This window comes from Mustela putorius, unplaced genomic scaffold (genome assembly GCF_011764305.1).
Source record: "Mustela putorius furo isolate JIRA1106 unplaced genomic scaffold, ASM1176430v1.1 tig00004007_pilon_pilon_pilon, whole genome shotgun sequence".
Classification (NCBI taxonomy): domain Eukaryota; kingdom Metazoa; phylum Chordata; class Mammalia; order Carnivora; family Mustelidae; genus Mustela; species Mustela putorius.
Genome location: NW_025422145.1, coordinates 3,081,896 through 3,099,317, shown reverse-complemented (window position 1 = coordinate 3,099,317; position 17,422 = coordinate 3,081,896). Strand labels below are relative to the sequence as shown.

Here is a 17,422-nt window from a genome sequence, read left to right as displayed (position 1 = left end):
TGTGGGCTTCTGGCTTCAGGACTCCGAGAGGTACATTTCTATTGTTCTAAGCTACCAAGTTTGTGGTAATTTCTGTCAACTGTAGGAAACTAACCTAACGCGTTCCTCCTAATGCTGATCTGTGTGCTCGGGATATCACTCATTTCCCACCCCATCACTGAGGTGAGGCAGACTTTACCCCCAGCCAACCCAAACACCGTGGTTGGTCCGTCCCTGCCCGAGTCCTCAGGTGCCCCTAACAACTGGGGGCCAAGATCCTGCATTTATTTGTTGATGAGTCTGGTACAGGCTCTGGGGTCTCCAGGAGAGGAGGGAAGTGCCGTGTCCCCCATGCCCCCAAGCCTTAGCGGATGGATGCAGGTCTGCCCTCAAGGCCAGGGTGTTTGCACGAATGTTCAGGAAGGAGATGGTAAGCCACGGACAGGCAGACCAGGGATCTCTGAGCACCTCGGAGGGGGCTGGGAGGATGGAGAGTGAGGAAGGCCAGCAAGGGGTACCTTGGAGGCAGCCTAGGAGCCCGAAGATTGAGCCCCGCAAAGCTGCCTGCGTCTGCCGCCCATCCACAGTGGGGTCGTCCGCCCACAGGCTCAGCCAGTAGCTGGAGCAGAAGGAGGCCACTTGCTGGCAGAGGAAGAGGAAGAGTACGTAGAGGCAGAGGGGAGCCCCTACAGCCCGTAGGTAGGTCAGGTACATGGTGGCCTTCACCTGTAGCACATGGAGGGGAGACGGGGGCAGAAAGAGGCCCCGGGGGAAGGAAGGAAGGAAAGACCACGTGAGGCTCTCAAAACTCATTGACAGACAGATGGAACCAGGATGCAGACCTTATCCATCTTCTCTTGGTGCCCCCCACTTGGAGCTCCATCTCTCCTTGAGGCCCCCACCTCGGCTCCAGACCCCCTTTGTCTGCAGAACCCTCAGAGGGCCAGTGGGAGCCGTAAAGGGGATGGGTGTGGTGGCACTTTCTGGCTTGGGAGTGATTTACTGAGCACATACTATAGGATAGGCATATGTCTCTGTCGCCATCTTAATTCCCACCTGACAGATAAGGAAACTGAGACATAAAGAGGTTTAGACCCTTGCCTAAGGTTTAGCTGCCACAAATCTGAAGTTCTTCACGAGGCTGTAAGCCAGAGTGATCTTGCTGTTGCTGACCTGTTCATGGCTTTTTTTTTTTTTTTTTTTTGCTTTCAGAAGAAATTCCAAACTTCTAGTCTATCTCTCTAATCTACTTCCTACGATTTGCTGGTCTCATGGGCTCCCCTTCTTTTCTCTGGCACCCTAAGCTCCTTCCCACCCCAGAGCTTTGCATCTGCTGTTCCCTCTGCCTGGAATGCTCTGCCCCTGCTCTATCTGTGGCTGGTCCCCAACCCATTGCCCTTCTTTATTTTCTAACAGCATTTATCATTCACTGATACCACCTTGCTCAGTTGCCTGATTGTTTGCTGACTATCTCCCGCCGACCAGTAGGCAGTCTTCACCAGAGCAGAGACATCACCTGGCATGGAGCGGGAGTTCTGTACATGTTTTCTGGGTGGATGAGTGGGTGGATGGTTGGGTGGGGAAAAGGGTGATTGGGTGCATGGGTGAACAAACAAGTCAGTCTGTAGATGAGCGGGTGCATAGGTGAGTGGATGGATAGGTAGACGGCTGGATAAATGAATGGGTGGGGGGCTGGGTGAGAGAGATGACTGAGGAGATGGGGAGGTGGATGGATGGGCCAGTAGGCTGGGCGGGGTGGGTGGTGAATGGGTGGAAATGTAGAGGGACCGAGGAATGAATGAGTAGGCAGGCGGATGGATGGGTGGACACAGCGTCGTAGAAGAAAAAAAAAATAGTTTAATCTGCAAATTCTGACTGGCCTAGATTGAGTCCCAGGTTGGTGCCTTGCTCGCTAGACGAACACAAACTCTTTAAGACCTCAGTTTCTCCATCTCTAAAATGGGGCTATCATCTAATTCCAGGACCGGTTGAAAACATTAAGAAATATGAAGTATCTGGAGTCTTACTTGGCACACAGCAGGCGTTCAATAAAGGGGAGTCTCCCTGCTCCTGCCCAGTGCTGTATCTATCGGATGGGAGGTCTTGAGCCCCAAGGGGTGGCGGGGTTGGGGGGGAGGTGAGCGCCATAACAGTGGACGCAGAGGGGAAGGAGCAGCTGGCGGTTACCCTGCCATTCCGCATGCTGTCCTCTGCTGCGGGCTGTCCTGCCCACTCGGGCTCATCTAGGGCAGCCCCTGTCTGGGCCTCTGAGGTGGCACCATCCTTCCCAGGGGCTAACTTCATGGACCTGCCACTGAGAGGAAAGGAGGGCCAATCAGTTTTCCTGTCTGGGAGGTGTGTGCACCCAACCCTCAAGGCCACTGGTAGCACTCCCTGTGCTTAGCGCCACAGCAGACTCACCTGCCGGGTCCACCTGTGTGCTTCTCACATCCAGCAGAGCCTCTGGGGTCCTTGGCCTCAGTCATGAGCTCTGTTTCTGCAAGGTCAAAGGAGTCCTATCACACGATAGGGGTCAGGACTCGGGTTCTGGGCGCTGGCTTTGACTCCCACTGGCTGTATGGCATTCACTTGTCTGAGCACCTGTTTCCTCTCATCCGGCTCCTACAACTGCTCTCCATCCTCCCTGGGTTCTTCTGGGAACATTAGTCCTTCAATCACTCATTCATTCATTCACTCAGCAGACATGATCACACACCTGCTACAGACTTGTGCCTGGAATATTCTTTTCTGGTAACTGCCCGCCAACCCCAGGAGTCACCTCCCTGAGAAAGGACCCTCCCTCCGACCATCCCCCAGGCCAGACAGGTTCCATCTCCAAGCTTCAAGATGGTAGCACTGTAAGTCAATACTTGGGATTTCTATCAGGGTGAGCCAGGGCTCACCAGATGTTTTTAGACAAGGCAGAGCCTGGGGCTGGGGCCCCTGACTGTGTCCTTGCTTTGTCGTTGTGGCAGGGTTCAGGGTGGGGGCAGTGTCCAGCCTACTCATGAAAAAGCACGTGCTCTGGAGCCAAGCCGCTTGGGTTCAGCACTACCCACTTAGAAGCCATGTAAGCCTGGGCTCATTCCTTTACTCTGCACCTCGGTTTTCTCCTCTGTGAAATGGAGGCGAGACAGCCCTGACCTCACAGAGGCACTGAGATGATTCAATGAGCCCGCACATGGGAGCCACTCACTGTGGGTGGGCTCGCATCGGTGGCTTCCCTTCTAACGTGTGGTCATTTTTCCAGCACGCGTTGTGTTTTCTGTTATTAGAAGCCCTAGCTACGGGACGCCTGGGTGGCTCAGTTGGTTAAGTGTCTGCCTTTGGCTCAGGTCATGATCCCAGGGTTCTGGGATTGAGTCCCACATTGGGCTCCTTGCTCAGCGGAGAGCCTGCTTCTCCCTCTGCTTGTGCTCGCTCGCTCGCTCTGACAAATAAATAAAATCTTTAAAAAACAACAACAACAAAAAACAGCTGCAGTGGCTCTAGCTAGCATGTCACAGGCCTTCTGGCCTCCAGCCACCAGGTGACCGCCTTGCTCAAGCCCTGTAGCAGTTAGGAACCCAGACGGCAGATTTGAACACCCCCAAATTCTAACCCTGTGACCTCAGAACATGTGTCTTTGCCCAGTTTGCACATTAGAAATAGGGCAGTGAAGACTGCACGTGCCTCGTAGGGCTGTTGTGCGGATCTGATGAGATAAGTTATGTAGAGGCCCTTAGCACAGTCCCTGGTTCACAGCAGGTGTCACTGGCTCTAACCGAGGGGATATGTGGCCTCTTCAGAGTGCTGTCTGCTTCCAGGCCTGGGCCCCCATGAAGGCTGTGGCCAGAGCATTCTAGTCACACCAGTGGGATCCTTGGAGCCTTCTCCCTAACCAAGGGTGGCAGATGCCAGCCACAGCCAGCCAGCAAAGCCCAGCCAATACCTCCATCTCCGCTGTCTCCTGGATGACTGGCTGCATCCAGAAGGCGCACCAGGGCCCCCTTCCTGTGCAGAAGCTCCTGGTAGGGACCCATCTCGGCGATGGCTCCATCTTCCAACACCACGATCCAGTCAGCCTGGGGCAGGACGTGGAGCACGTGGGTCACGAGAATCCGTGTCTGGCCGGGGAAGGGGTAGAAGTTACACTCCTGTGTTTGACCCAGTCTTCCCCGAGCTGGGTGGAAGGGGGAGGCAGCGTCCTGGGGCTCAGTGTGGGCAGGGCTCCCCTTCTTGTGCTCCTGCTCTCTTTCTGTATGTCCCAGCAGAGCAACAGAGGGTGTCTTTTAAGCTGTGTCTGGAAACAAGACGACTCAGGCTTCCCCTGAACCTGGCTGGTGACCTGAGGGAGCCTGAGCTGGGAACAGTCTAACCATGGGCCCAAAAGCAGGAATTAGCTGCCGCTGTGGGCCACCAAGATGGGGACTTGCTTGTCATGTGGCATTGTCAGAGCCAGAGCCAACCACTGTAGAGGAAAATGAGACTCGAGGAGAGTGGTGAGGAGACAGACGGGGGTTAGGACGCCCCCTGCCTTTGGGCTGTGAATGCTGAAATGTTGACCCGAACGTACTGTTCCATGGAGCAGTCCGCTAGGCCCGATGACCTGGTTGAAGACGTGCTGGCCGACGTGGGCGTCCAGGGCCGCCAGGGGATCATCGAGCAGGTACACTGCAGCCTTCCTGTACACGGCCCGGGCCAGGCTCAGCCGTTGCTTCTGGCCCCCGGAGAGACTCATGCCCTGTGGCCACAGGAGAGGGACAGGGGCCTGGTGCACACCTGCTCATCAGAGTGAGGGCCAGCTCCCCATGCCCTTCCTATGGGGTCACCTGCCAGCTGCAAACGCTTGCTCTCAGGCCAGTGTCCCCCTTGGTCTCCACCCAGCCGGGCTTGGAGGAGGAGTTAATCCTCTCTTCCCACCCACTTCTCCCTTGAGTCTGGATTGTGTTCCTTTCCCCATCGTATAGTTCTGCTTTCCTCAGGGACACCAGTCATCTCCCTGTTGTCCAACCCAGTGCTAACCTGTCAGTCCTTATTGTCTTTCATTCGTTTGTTCGGTCATTCATTCATTCATTCCACTCTGGTTTTCCACTTATGGCTACCATACACCCAGTGTTCTGTGCTCCGGGGATACACCAAGCAACAAGACTCAGTCCCTGCTCTCATGTACCTTATCCTCTAACGAGAGAGGATGGGAGACACGTCATCAATAAACAAGTAAAATATATCACCTGTTCTATGAAGAGTATCAAAGTAGAATTAGCATGTATGTTGAACCAGCATGAGCAGGTTTGCTGTGCTGGGTAAGGTGGTCAGGTAAGGCCTCTGCACTTGGGGGACATTTGAGTTGAGACCTGGCCAAAATAAGGGATGACCCATGGAGCCCTGGGAAAGAGCTTTACAAGCAGAGAGAACAGCAGGTGCAAAAGCCCTGAGGTAGGAAATATGCTCTCAGTGTTTAATGAACATCATGGAGAGATCCATGTGGCTGGGGTGAAACAGAAAAGGGGAAGCAATGATGGGAGACGGAGTCAGAGAGAAAAGTGGGGTCAGACCTTGAGAAGCCTGCTGCAGACGCTCAGGACTTTTGCTTTGACTCTGAGGGGGATGGGACAATCTTGGAAGATTCCAGGCAGAGAAAGGATGTGGTCTGCCCTATGTTTGAACAGAATCTCTTTAGCTGCTGCACTGGGATTAGCCTATCTGGCATGAAGACAGAAACAAGTAGGGCAGCCATGTAGGGGTGGTTGGACAATACCAGAACACTCTGGGTCTGCTTCGAAGGTGGACCCAACAGGATTTGCTGATGACCAGACACATGGGTGCATGTAAAAGAGAAAATCAAGGATGACACCATGGTTTGGGATCTGAGCTCTGGAGGGATGGAGCTGCGGTCACTGGGGATGAGGGTGGGTGGGCGGTTCCTGGGGGAGCACAGGTTTGCTTTAGGATATGATAGCAGGACAGAGGTAAGGGGCAGCAGGCACTCCTTCCTTCTGCAACGCCCTCCCTTGGCCTCCAGGATGCCCTGTCCTCCTCCCTGGACAGCCCTCAGCCACACAGAGGCCCTCTCCTCTTCTCCAGGAAACCCACACTTTCCCTTAATAGCAACCCTTACCTTTTCACTCTCCACTCCCTAATCCAAGGTAAGGCAAACTTTTTCTGTAAGGGGCCACACAGTAACTATTTTTTTAAAAAAAGATTTTATTTATTTATTTGACAGAGAAAGAGAGATCCCAAGTAGGCAGAGAGGCAGGCAGAGAGAGAGGTGGGGGAAGCAGGCTCCCTACTGAGCAGGGATTCCCAAGGCGGGGCTCGATCCCAGGACCCTGAGATCATGACCTGAGCTGAAGGCAGAGGCTCAACCCACGGAGCCACCCAGGTGCCTCAACACAGTAACAATTTTAACCCCAGTCTCCGTGACAACTGCCCATCTCTGCCCCTGTCATGCAAAGCAGCCACTGACCATGGTAAATGATTGAGTGTGGCCATGTCCGCAGAAGACTGCACTCGAAAAAATGTACAGTGGACTGGATTTGACCTGGGGGTCATAGTTTGCTGACCCCTGTCCAATCTGTAGCTCCAGATGCATAAATCCTATCTATTGGACATCTCTGCCCCAGACCCTTTGGTGAGGCTCAGAGAAGGGAAGCTATCTGACCAATGTCATCCAGAAAAACAGAGCAGGGAGCCCAGATCACCTGACCCCCTGCTGCTGAAAGCCTCTGTCCACCAGTCCCTACCATGCCTCTGCTTCTGTCTCTATTTGTAATCACTCGCTTATTAGCCACTATGGATTGAGCTCCCATTTGGCCCTGGGCGAGGCCCTCTGTCTGCCCCGATTCCCTGCTCCTTTATCTCCTCTTCCTCCCTCCCTCCACACAGCCCCCCACAGGTCAGGGAGGCAGTTGGTCCCGAGCTCCAATGCCTCCCCCTGGCAAGAAGGCCCTGAGACCCTCACCTGCTCCCCAATTTTGGTGTGGACCCCAGCAGGGAAGCGGCTCACGTCTGGCCACAGGGCGCAGGCCTCCAGGACCCTCTCCAGCCACAGCGGGTCCAGCTTCTGCCTGAAGCACACATTCTCTTCCACGGACGTGTGCTGGACCCAGGCCTCCTGGGGCACGTAGGCCACGGAACCCTACAATGCAACTCATTTGGCCATTAAAAAGCTGATAGGGATGGAGGGAAGAGCGATTTTGGAGAAGGCAGAGAAGCGGGGAGGGGCAGGGAGGAAGAAAGTTAGAAGAGGGGGCAGGATTGGGGGGAACAGGGAGGAATGGGAGGGCTTTTAGATTGGGGGACATTCTAGCAGACGGGCAGCGGGGGAGCCTCACCTTGATGCTCACCGATCCCTCCACCTTTGACAGCTCCCCGAGGAGGGCAGACAGCAGGGAGGACTTCCCTGCCCCCACGGCACCGACAACAGCCACCAGACGACCCTGCGGCACAGTGAGGTTGATCCTGGCAACACAGGAGGGGAGACATGTCCCTGCGCAGGGCCCGGCTTGAGTCTGTGCAGGACTGAGGAAGCCCAGACGGAGCCAGCCTTCCCCGGTGGGTGACTCCTCCAAAGGTCTTTCCCTCTCCCCGTCCCCGTCTGGGGACTCAAGCAGCCATCTTCGCCACGCACGTGCGTGCGTACGCACGCACGCACGCACACGCATGCGCACGCACACGAGGACGCACGCATAAGGCACGCTCAGCCCACGAGTCCATGCACGGAGCCAACCCCACAAAGTCAGACGAGCGCACACACCCGTGCACACCCCACATGCCCCATACACGAACGCGAGCACACACACGGACACGTAAGCACACCCACAAGTGCACGCGCATTTACACAAACACACCTGTTCACACCTGTGAACACCCACAGACACGTATGCACCACACCCACATACATGCATCCACACACACTCCCTGTTGTGGCAGAAGAGGTTACCCGCCTTGCTCGGGTCGACGTTACTGCTTCAGGCTGCTCATCACGTGCCCTCTGCCCCTACGGTGGGCCGCAGCCCATCCCCCACCCTATTGCCAGAGGGACTGTTAAAACCCAAGGGGGATCATGGGTTCCCTCCGCTGCTCCCCATTTCACTCAGGAGAAAAGGTACAGTCCCGGCCGTTCGCGAAGGACGCCTAACCTCCTATTGCTCTTTCCCTTAAGCTGCTTTGCCTGGGCTTCACTGACCTCCCCTCTCTCAAAGACCGGAGGCCAATGGTTCTCAAGTGGGAGGGACGTTGGCCCCCACCCACATGTCATTTGTCACACCTGGTGGGGGTCGCTGCTAGAAACTGGTGGGTGGAGTCTGGAGGTTCTGCTAAACATCCTACAAGGCCTGGGACAGCCCCTACAACAAAGAAATCTCCAGCCCTAATGCTGAGGTAGAGAAACCTTGGTCTAGACACACTCCTGCCTCAGGACCTTTGCACTGGCTGTTTCCATGGCCTACAAAGCTCTTCTCCCAGATACCTGCAAGGCTAATTCCTTCCCTTTATCATGACCTTACTACGCACCCCTCTCCCTCAACATCACTTCTTTGCCCTAATTTCTTATTTGGGTGCCCCCATCAGAAGGTCAGCCCCAAGAGAGCAGCACCCGTGTCTGTTCTCTCTACTCTGTTCCCTGGTCTCCCACAGCGGCTGGCACACATCAAGCATTTAATAACGACTACAAAGTGACTAGATGACAATCTACATGAAGACTTCCCAGCATATTTTCTTTCCCTTCTTAATGGGGTGTTGGAATTGGACTGGGATCTTCTGTCACAGAGACCCAGCCAGCACTGGGAGGCTGGAGGAGACCGTGACCCAGGAACTGACACAGGAAAGAGAGAGAGAAGCAGACATGGCAGGTGAGGCTGGGCTGTGGGGCACCTCTCGGCTAGGCCTCTCTCGGTGCCACCGTGGCCAGCTTGAGGAGCGGGGAGGTGTCTCCTTCCTGACCAGGGAGGCTCAGAGTCTCTCCTGTTCCTCCATCTCCAGGAGTCTGGCTTCCCCAAAACTCTCTGCCCAGGGCTGGTTCCATGGATCTCCCTGCCAGCCCCAGCAAAGACTAACCCAGCCTCTGGCGCCCAGCTGTCGGAAGCTGCTGGAGCCTCTGGCGTCTGCCTCCTGCCAACAGGAAGGACGTTTCCAGGGAGGCCAGGCTGTACCTGCGCAGGCAGGGCGTGCTCTCCCGGGACCAAGCGAAGGTGCCATCATGAACGCTGACGCAGGTCTCCCCAACAGCTGCGGGGCAGAATGGGGAAACCCCCAGGTAAGCCATGCATGGTGAGTCTCATCGCACCACGGGGCCTGGAACCCCTCTGATTTTATCTCCTAGCTTGAGGAACACTCTGCCGTGCTTATCTCGCTGGCCATTCTGCATGAGGGCAAGGACATGGTTTGGTTGGAGGGTTCAAGGCCGTACGCCCAGAGTGACGCATAGTAGGTGCTCATGTGTCGCTGCTGAATGACTTGGGGAAAGCAGCATCGCCATCCTTGTTCCCACAGTACACGGCTGACAGCCTCATCCGCACGTGCCATCCTGGCGCCAGCAGCCCCCCAGCCGGGACCCTGGCATTTGGTCAGGGGGGCTGCAGGGGAGCTGCCGGTCCTGTCACCCCTCCCGCACCCCTCCTGGCGAAGTCTGCACTCACTACATCTGGAGGGACTTGAGTTCACAGCCCCAGGGTCCACTTCTTCCAAGCAGAGGAAGGCGGCCAGACGGTCCAAGGACACCCGGGCCTGGGGAAACCAAAGCCCCAGGTCACTGTTGCCCAAAGAGCAAAAAAAAAAAAAACCTCGAGCTTCGGATGTCTGATGCCTTAGGATGTGGAAAAGCTTCCGGTCTCCGGAGCCCAGTACATTTGTAAGGCATTAGCACAAAGCTTTGTGGGTCACAGGAAACAGTGTCCTTGGAGGTGGGGACCGTGATGGTGACAGTGACCTCCCAGCTCCTCTCTCCTAATTAGCATAATAGGGACAATGGGGCTGCTGCCCAGATGAGACCCAGCAGGAGGATGGAGGCTTGTCCAAGGGAGTCATCAGACCATTATCAGAAAGAATTCCAAACACTGTCCCCCTGGGGCGGCTGTTTAAATAGGGATGCGTCAGCAAGGCCACTTGTCTTCCTCTCCTTCACGGCCCAGTGTGAGTGGGGACAGCAAGAGACGACAGTCCACATAAATAATGCTTGGTGTGGAAAGGGAATGGCAGGCTGGTGCGTTGCTGTATCCTCTGTGCCTTCCTGCTTCCCTGCGCTGTGCCCCTCCCCCCGCCTGGCCTCCTCCCCTGGGGGCAGTGTGGGGATGCATGGGGTTGGGCCTTCCCGCTAAACCCCAAGGCTGCCGAGCCTCCCTGCCCCACTGCCTCACCTGGATCACGGAGTTGATGGAGAAGGGCAGGAAAGCCTGAGCCTTGTTGAGGATGGTGAGGACCGTGAGGGTCACAAATGCTTTCTCAGCGTCCATGGCGTTCTCCTCGGCCACCAGCGTGTGGACAGCAAACAGAACCAGCGCGACCTGGGCGGGGGACACAGGGGCAGTGACAATGAGCTAGGAACCAGAGCCAGCGGGCCATCTCCGGGGGCCTGTGTGGCCCAGCCCACCATGTTGGAACATTCCCCTCCATCTGCCCCTCACCCCAAATTCTGTGCACCCTCCGGCCTCACTCCTTGTTCGTGCAGCTGTGCAGTGTTTCTTAAAAAGTACAAGTGTCTTGTTGAAAGGAGCTACGTGTGCAGCCCCCATTCTGGACCAGCAACTCTTGTTTGGTTCCTGGCATCTGGGGACGCCATGAGGTTAGATTTGGGTAGCATGTGGGAGGTTCTAGACATGGGTGGGACTTGTGGTTCTAGAATGCCTTGAAGACAACCCTGGAGTTGTGGGCAGCAGCAGCACTTGAGGGGAGGGCCCTGAGCCCTGGTGGCATCTGTGGTTCCGGATGTCACTGGGTGATGTGAGTTCTAGGTGTTGGCAGTGTTTCAGTTCTAGGTGTCACTTGGTGATGACATGATAGTTGGTGCGTGTGACGGTGACTCAGCCATCCTGCTGGGGAGCTCTCACGGTTCTGAGTGATGGTACTTGTGGTTCTGAGTGTTGACTGTGTCGGCAACACCGGATGCCTGCCCCCTTCCCCGGGGTGGGGGGTTCTCATTCTTCTGGAAAAACCAGTTAAGGTCCATCTACCACCAGCCTTGAATATCTTATGAGGAGCTTGGATTATTTATTTATGTATGTGGCAGTGAGCCATTGCAGGTTTTTAGCAACAGCATGACTGGAGTCAGAGCTGGGCCTTGGGAAGGCTGATTGGGCAGCAATGAGTGAAATGAACTGGAGGACAGGACAGGCGCTGTGCCCGTGTGCGGCCGCGGCAGCCATGTGGTGGCCGGCGTCAGTGTGGCCGTGGGGCTCTCCCCCTCCAGCCCCCTGTCCCTGTGCCCAAAGCAGCAGCAGTTGCAGATGCCTGGCACCTGCTGCAGGAGAGTGACGGACCTTATTAGCCACGACCACCTTCAGGGGAATTATTTAAGTGGTTAGTTGATTCAGCACAAAGCAAGGATCCCTGACAGAGGGAAGGATCCAGGAGAGCTACATGTGAGCGATGGGGTGGCCTGGAAAGGATCCAGGATCTGGGGGGCAGGGGCACCGCCTACCTCATCCCCCCCACCCCCACCCCGAGCACTCCCTCCCTTAGTCTGTGCTGTGCGGAGAGGCCAGGGTGACCTCACCAGAAACGTGGACACTTGGAAGGACACCAGAGACATGGAAAAGAGGAGGTTGGAGGTCCTCAAGGCGCCCAGCTCCTGGCTCCGGATGCGCAGGATTCTTTCCAGAAAGGCTCCCTCCCAGCCGTGGGACTTGACCATCTTCATATTCCCCATGACGCTGCTCGTGAGCCGTGCCCGAGAATCCTTCCGCGTCATGTGCTCTTGCTGGCACCGGAGGGAGGAGGAGGGCAGAGGTCAGAGAAACGTCAAGAATTCCCCTTCTGCAAAACCATCACACCCCGCCTTTAGCAAATGCTCTTGATTCTCCCCCCGCGCCAGGCCCCAAACGGTTTGCCTTTCAACATCGCCGTCCCCACCATCCTGGCCCACGTTGTGGTCATCTCGCCCCTGGACCACTGTTGGTGCCTCCTCGCTCCTGTCCCCCATGCTTCGGCCCTCATTGTGGTGGGGACAGATCATGGGCCATCACAGAGGGACGCAAGACTGGGGTAGGGGTGGAAGAGACGGACCCATGCACCAGCCTGGAGGGCCACGAGAGCCATGATGAGGAGGGACTGAGCACACAAAGAATAGATAGAGGGGACAGCATGACCCAGAGGACAGATGGTGTGGTCCAGGAGGGTGTGGGGGAGGGGGAGCTGGGCTGGACGGTACTGGGGCGTGGAGGTCAGCCAGAGGAACATTGGCTGAGTTTCCCTGTGTTGCACCAAGGAGGGGCATCCTCCCCAGAGCAGGTGTGGAGAATGCCTTAGAGGAGGCCAGACAGGAGGCTCCAGAAACTGTCTGAGACCGATCTTTCTCTAGCCTCCCTCCCCCCCTCCCTCCATCCAAGTGCCAGGCGTCCTCCTAGAAGCTGAGGTCGCATCAGTGCATATTCCCAAGTGCTGTGAAAGTTCCAGTCTCAGGAAAGAGAGACAGCAAATCCAAGAGCCAGGCACGAAGTGACAAGTGCTATGGAACCGGACATCACAGGCCAAGTTGGGGAGCCTAGCCGCTGGGCATGAAGGGGAGGGACATGTTGCTATGGTAACCAGGGGCCAGTGAGGGTTCAGGGATGGGGAAGACAGGGCGCTCTTGGGGGAGGGCTAGTCCTAGGCAGAGGAAACCAGAGGAGCAAAGGCCCTGAGTAGAGCTTGAGGATCAGGGGGAGGGCAGTGGGGGAGTGGAGTGAGCCGGGCCAGGGGGCCACGAGGCGAGCCCAAATCACAGCACACCGCAGGATCTTGGCTTTGACTCTGAAGGAGATGCCTTGGTAGGGATGAGGGCAGAAGCAGAGACTCGGGGAATGTGAGACAGAGGCAACATTCTGAATGCATCTGAATGTGAGAAAAAGATGCATCAAAGCTGACCCGTGGCTGGCTTGTGGCCTGAATGCTGGAAGGGTGCAGCAGCTGTCCACTGAGATGGGGCTACTGGGCGGAAGGCAAGGGTCTGAGTGACGTGAAAGACTCACGCCACCTTGTCCCCCCTCCCCTCCTCACCTCCCCGTACCTGCGCCAGTGTCATTCCCATGGGCTTCCCCTTCCCACTTCCCACCCAGCGTGTCCCTTCTCCCAAATGTCACACCTGATGCTGTTTCCTCTTCTTGGTGATGAAGAAATTCAGAGGGAGGAGGCTCATGAAGACAGCGATGGCAGTGAGAGCAGAGAGTCCTAGAAGCTGGAGACAGAGAGGGAGGGATGCCACAGGACATCTCCAGGAGCCCAGCTGACGTCCCCAAGAGATTTGGTCAGACTTGGGTCCTAAGGCAAGGGACGGCAGGGAAGCTGATGAGAGCAGCCTGTGGACACCTGCTGAGGATGGCATCCTTCTCTGTCACGTTGGGGAACGGTCCACCTCACCTAGGGGTGCTGGAGTCCTATTCAAGTAGGTCATGCTTCTAGGCAGGACAGGGCAAGGGTGTGTCCCTGACCGGAACGGTGAAGTCGGATCTCCGGAGTCAGGGTCTGAGTTCAAAATCCCGGCCCTGGCCACTTACTGGTGTGGCCTTGGGCAAATTACTTACCCTCCCTAAGCTGCAGCTCAGACCCTGACTCCTGGGTGAGGTGACGTTAGAACAGTTATGTTCCTTCTTGCCTGTGGTTTCTCTATCTGGAAAATGTGGAGGTAGGGTTGGCGGAAATGATTTCTAAGGGGTTGTGACTATTTGAAATTCCACCCGAGGTCACGTGCACCCAGTTTCTAGACAAACCCCACGCCTCTTCAGACCAGGGCCCTCAGTTTCCCCTCTCAGCCTGAAGGAAGGAAGCCTATTTCCCTATCTTGAAACACCGAGCTTGCCAGGATCATTTGTGCCACAATTGTGCCACCCAGTGGCGAAGTGGAGAAGTGCCCAGAAGGCCAACACCAGCCCCCAGCCAGGGTTGGAAAAATAATCCAAGAATGGTGAGGGGAAGGTGAAACTTTCTCTGGCAAAAACAGTTATCACTTGGGAAACATGCTACAAATGCTACCTGTGGCAACCTCGATGTCCATCTGCCCCCTCTTAGCCAGGTTTCGGGGGGGACCATCTGATGTTCGGGGATCAGCTCCCAAAAGGCCTGGGAAGTAATGGGTGTGTCTTTGGCAGATTTGCTTGGATCAGGGGTCCGCCTGCCCATTTACTCTGCTTTTTTCCTCCTTGCCCTCTCTCTTCCTGATAATAACATCTAACATTTATGTATTTTTAAAGATCTATTTATTTGGAGAGAGAGAGAAGGCACAAGCACATGCTGAGAAGGAGGAGGGGCAGCGGGAGAGAATTTTCACTCAGGCTCCCTGCTCTGCGTAAAGCCTGACACAGGGCTTGGTCTCAAGACCTGTGAGATCACGACCTGAGCCGAAACCACGCGATGGACGCTCAACTGACTAAGCCAATCAGGCGCTGCTCACATCTAACATTTATGCACTGCAGGGCAGGAACTGTTGGAAGCTATGCCCACTGCATGCTGGGCCCTGGATACAAGGGAGCAAGTCAGAAGGTGTCCTGGCCCCAGGCCCCACAGGGTGGGGGACAGTAGGAGGAGATAACACACAGTCACCAGGACGTACAGTGATCATATAGCCCTGGATGGTATTGGGAAGTAGTCCCTGCCCACAACCATGGATAGCCCCGCCCAGGGGTCTGTGAATTAGGGCATACCTGCCAGAGATAGATGAAGCAGATGGCCATCCAGATGATGGTCATCCACAGCCCGTTAAGGTAGATGAAACAGTCTATCAGTCGCTGTACATCCACGGACACCAGATTGACCACATCACCCACAGCACTGGCCTTTCTGGAAGTACTGGACAGGACCAGGACCTGGGCAGGGTGGAAGGATCGAGATCTCAGTCCGAGGGAGGGACAGGACGAGTACGTCCCTCTGTCCCCCCGCACGGACGGAACAAGGGCACAGCAGCCTGGCTGGCCTGGATCAAAGCTGGTCTTCCCTTTGCTGGTAGAGGCAGGTCTCCGTCCACGCATCTGTAAAGTGGGCCAGGAAATCTCCCAAGCCGCCCTCCCAGGGGCCGTCAGGAGAATTCAGAGGACGACAAAAACAGAAATGCTCTGGGACCCCCAGAGCACTGGAGTGAGAAGTTAGTAGCATAACACGCCAAACCCTGGGGTTTATGATGATAATGGTGGTCCTTTGCTGAGTGCTCCCTGCGTCCCAGGCCCTGTGCTAAAGAAGCCATGTCGTCGTTTTCTGGGATGGAGCAGATCCCACAGCCAGCTGGAGGAGGGGCTGTGGCATTTCATTCCATCTGCAAGGCCAAGGATAAAACGCTCTATTTTTATATCACTAAGGAGGAAAAAAAAATCAGTGCAATTAACTTGAAACACACAAGACACATCTTGATTACAGAAGGTTTAAAAAAGTGATCAGAGAATCAGTGAAATGCAGAATGACTCACCCCACTCTATAGCCAAGGAAACGGAGGCACAGAGAACTTGACCAACTTGCCCAAAGTTGGAGGACTTTCTAAAGTCTGGGCCAAGCTTGGAATCTGGGATACAGGGACTGACACGAGCTAGACAGGGTGGCAGACCAAGCCCCACAGGCATTTCAGGTGCCCCTCACACCCCAACATAGTTCTCTGGCAGCCCCAGATGTGCCCTGGCTCTGGGGTCACAGTGGACCCCATCCAGCCCATTGAATGCTAGGTTCTATTTCCAATCTTCTCTGCTGAGTGTGTGAGGGAAGAAGTAAGGGGGTGAAGGAGTGAGCCCGGAATGACTGAGTAGAAAATTAAAAAAAAAAAAAAAATCTTTTTAGGGGCACGTTGATGGCTCAGTTGGTTAAGCGTCTAGCTCTTGACCATAGCTCAGGTCTTGATCTCAAGGTCATGAGTTCAAGCCCTGCATTGGGCTTCAATGCTGGGCATGGAGCCAACTTAAAAAAAAAAAATCTTTAAATCTTTATTGAGTACCTACTCTGAGACTCCCAGTGAACCGAGAGCTAAGAATATGGCTGTGAACCGCAGAGACAGGTGGCTTGCTCTCCCAGGAGCAGAATTTGAGCTGGGGAGGAAAATTAAATAAAGACTTAGAGTTCATTCTCTCTCTCTCTCTTTTTTTAAAGGTTTTATTTATTTATTTGACAGAGAGAAATCACAAGTAGATGGAGAGGCAGGCAGAGAGAGAGAGAGAGAGGGAAGCAGGCTCTCTGCTGAGCAGGGAGCCTGATGTGGGACTCGATCCCAGGACTCTGAGATCATGACCTGAGCCGAAGGCAGTGGCTTAACCCACTGAGCCACCCAGGCGCCCAAGTTCATTCTCTTTTTAAAAGATTTATTTATGGGGCACCTGGGTGGTTCAGACGGTTAAGCATCTGCCTTCAGCTCAGGTCATGATTCCAGGGTACGAGGATTAAGTCCCGCATCAGGCTCCCTGCTCAGCTCTCCCTCTGCCTGCTGCTCCCCCTGCTTGTACGCTCTCTCTCTCTCTGATAAGTAAATAAAATCTTTAAAATATATACATTTATTTATTTTATTTATTTATTTGACAGAGATCACAAGTAGGCAGAGAGGCAGGCATAGAGAGAGGAGGAAGCAGGCTCCCGGCTGAGCGGAGAGCCCAATTCGGGGCTCGATCCCAGGACCCTGAGCTCAGGACTTCAGTCAAAATCAAGAGTTGGACAATGCTTAACTGACTGAGCCACCCAGGCGTCCCATTCCTCATTCTTCAATGATACTTATGAGAAGTGTTAGGAAGAACTGTTTTAAAATATCGTTCAGTAACATTAGTAATATTATGCAATAATAATAATAATTATTATTACAGTTACCTATTAACAAGGTAGACTGTGGGCCAGGATCTTTATCGTGATTTTCAGAGGAAAGAAAGGCCAGGCACGGGAAGCAGGACTGGCTGGTTGCAATAATCTCGGTGGGTTCCGGGGTGCAGGAGCTGTCCCTCATGGTCAGGTACCTGGCCCTGGGGTGATGAGGGCAGGTGTGTGGGGGCCCGGAGTGTTGAGAGCCCCGTCAAGGGGGCAACTGGGCATGTGAGCTTTGGACTGGTTCATTGGCAGATGAAAAGAATGCACCCACTGAGTCATTTACTATCTCTGGCTAGCCCTGGGTGGTGGGGGCATCCCCCCAAGGTTGCCAACACTCTGGATATCAAAACACTAGATGTGGAAAGTCAGACACAGTTAACGTGCTTAACGCACAGCCATCCAGGAGCTGCTCCCTATGCACCGCTTCTCCCCCAGGGAGCAGCACAGGTGGGAGAGGAGACGCATGGGGTCTGGGACGCCCAGGCTTGGGTGCCCCAGACCCCATAGG

General features: G+C 55.1%; 1 protein-coding gene across 1 annotated transcript in view; it reads right to left on the bottom strand.

The window, feature by feature from the left end:
- Positions 1-17,422, bottom strand: part of ABCC6 (ATP binding cassette subfamily C member 6) — a 45,514-nt gene that overhangs the window by 12,067 nt on the left and 16,025 nt on the right. Inside the window, exons 10-22 of the mRNA XM_045071935.1 lie at positions 14,793-14,954; positions 13,238-13,330; positions 11,672-11,875; positions 10,317-10,463; positions 9,600-9,687; positions 9,114-9,189; positions 7,296-7,422; positions 6,923-7,099; positions 4,535-4,702; positions 3,911-4,085; positions 2,401-2,476; positions 2,167-2,293; positions 498-705 (exon numbers count right to left, since the gene is read on the bottom strand). Of these exons, the coding sequence (XP_044927870.1) occupies positions 498-705; positions 2,167-2,293; positions 2,401-2,476; positions 3,911-4,085; positions 4,535-4,702; positions 6,923-7,099; positions 7,296-7,422; positions 9,114-9,189; positions 9,600-9,687; positions 10,317-10,463; positions 11,672-11,875; positions 13,238-13,330; positions 14,793-14,954 (1,828 nt within the window). The remainder of the gene's footprint in view (positions 1-497; positions 706-2,166; positions 2,294-2,400; positions 2,477-3,910; positions 4,086-4,534; positions 4,703-6,922; positions 7,100-7,295; positions 7,423-9,113; positions 9,190-9,599; positions 9,688-10,316; positions 10,464-11,671; positions 11,876-13,237; positions 13,331-14,792; positions 14,955-17,422) is intronic.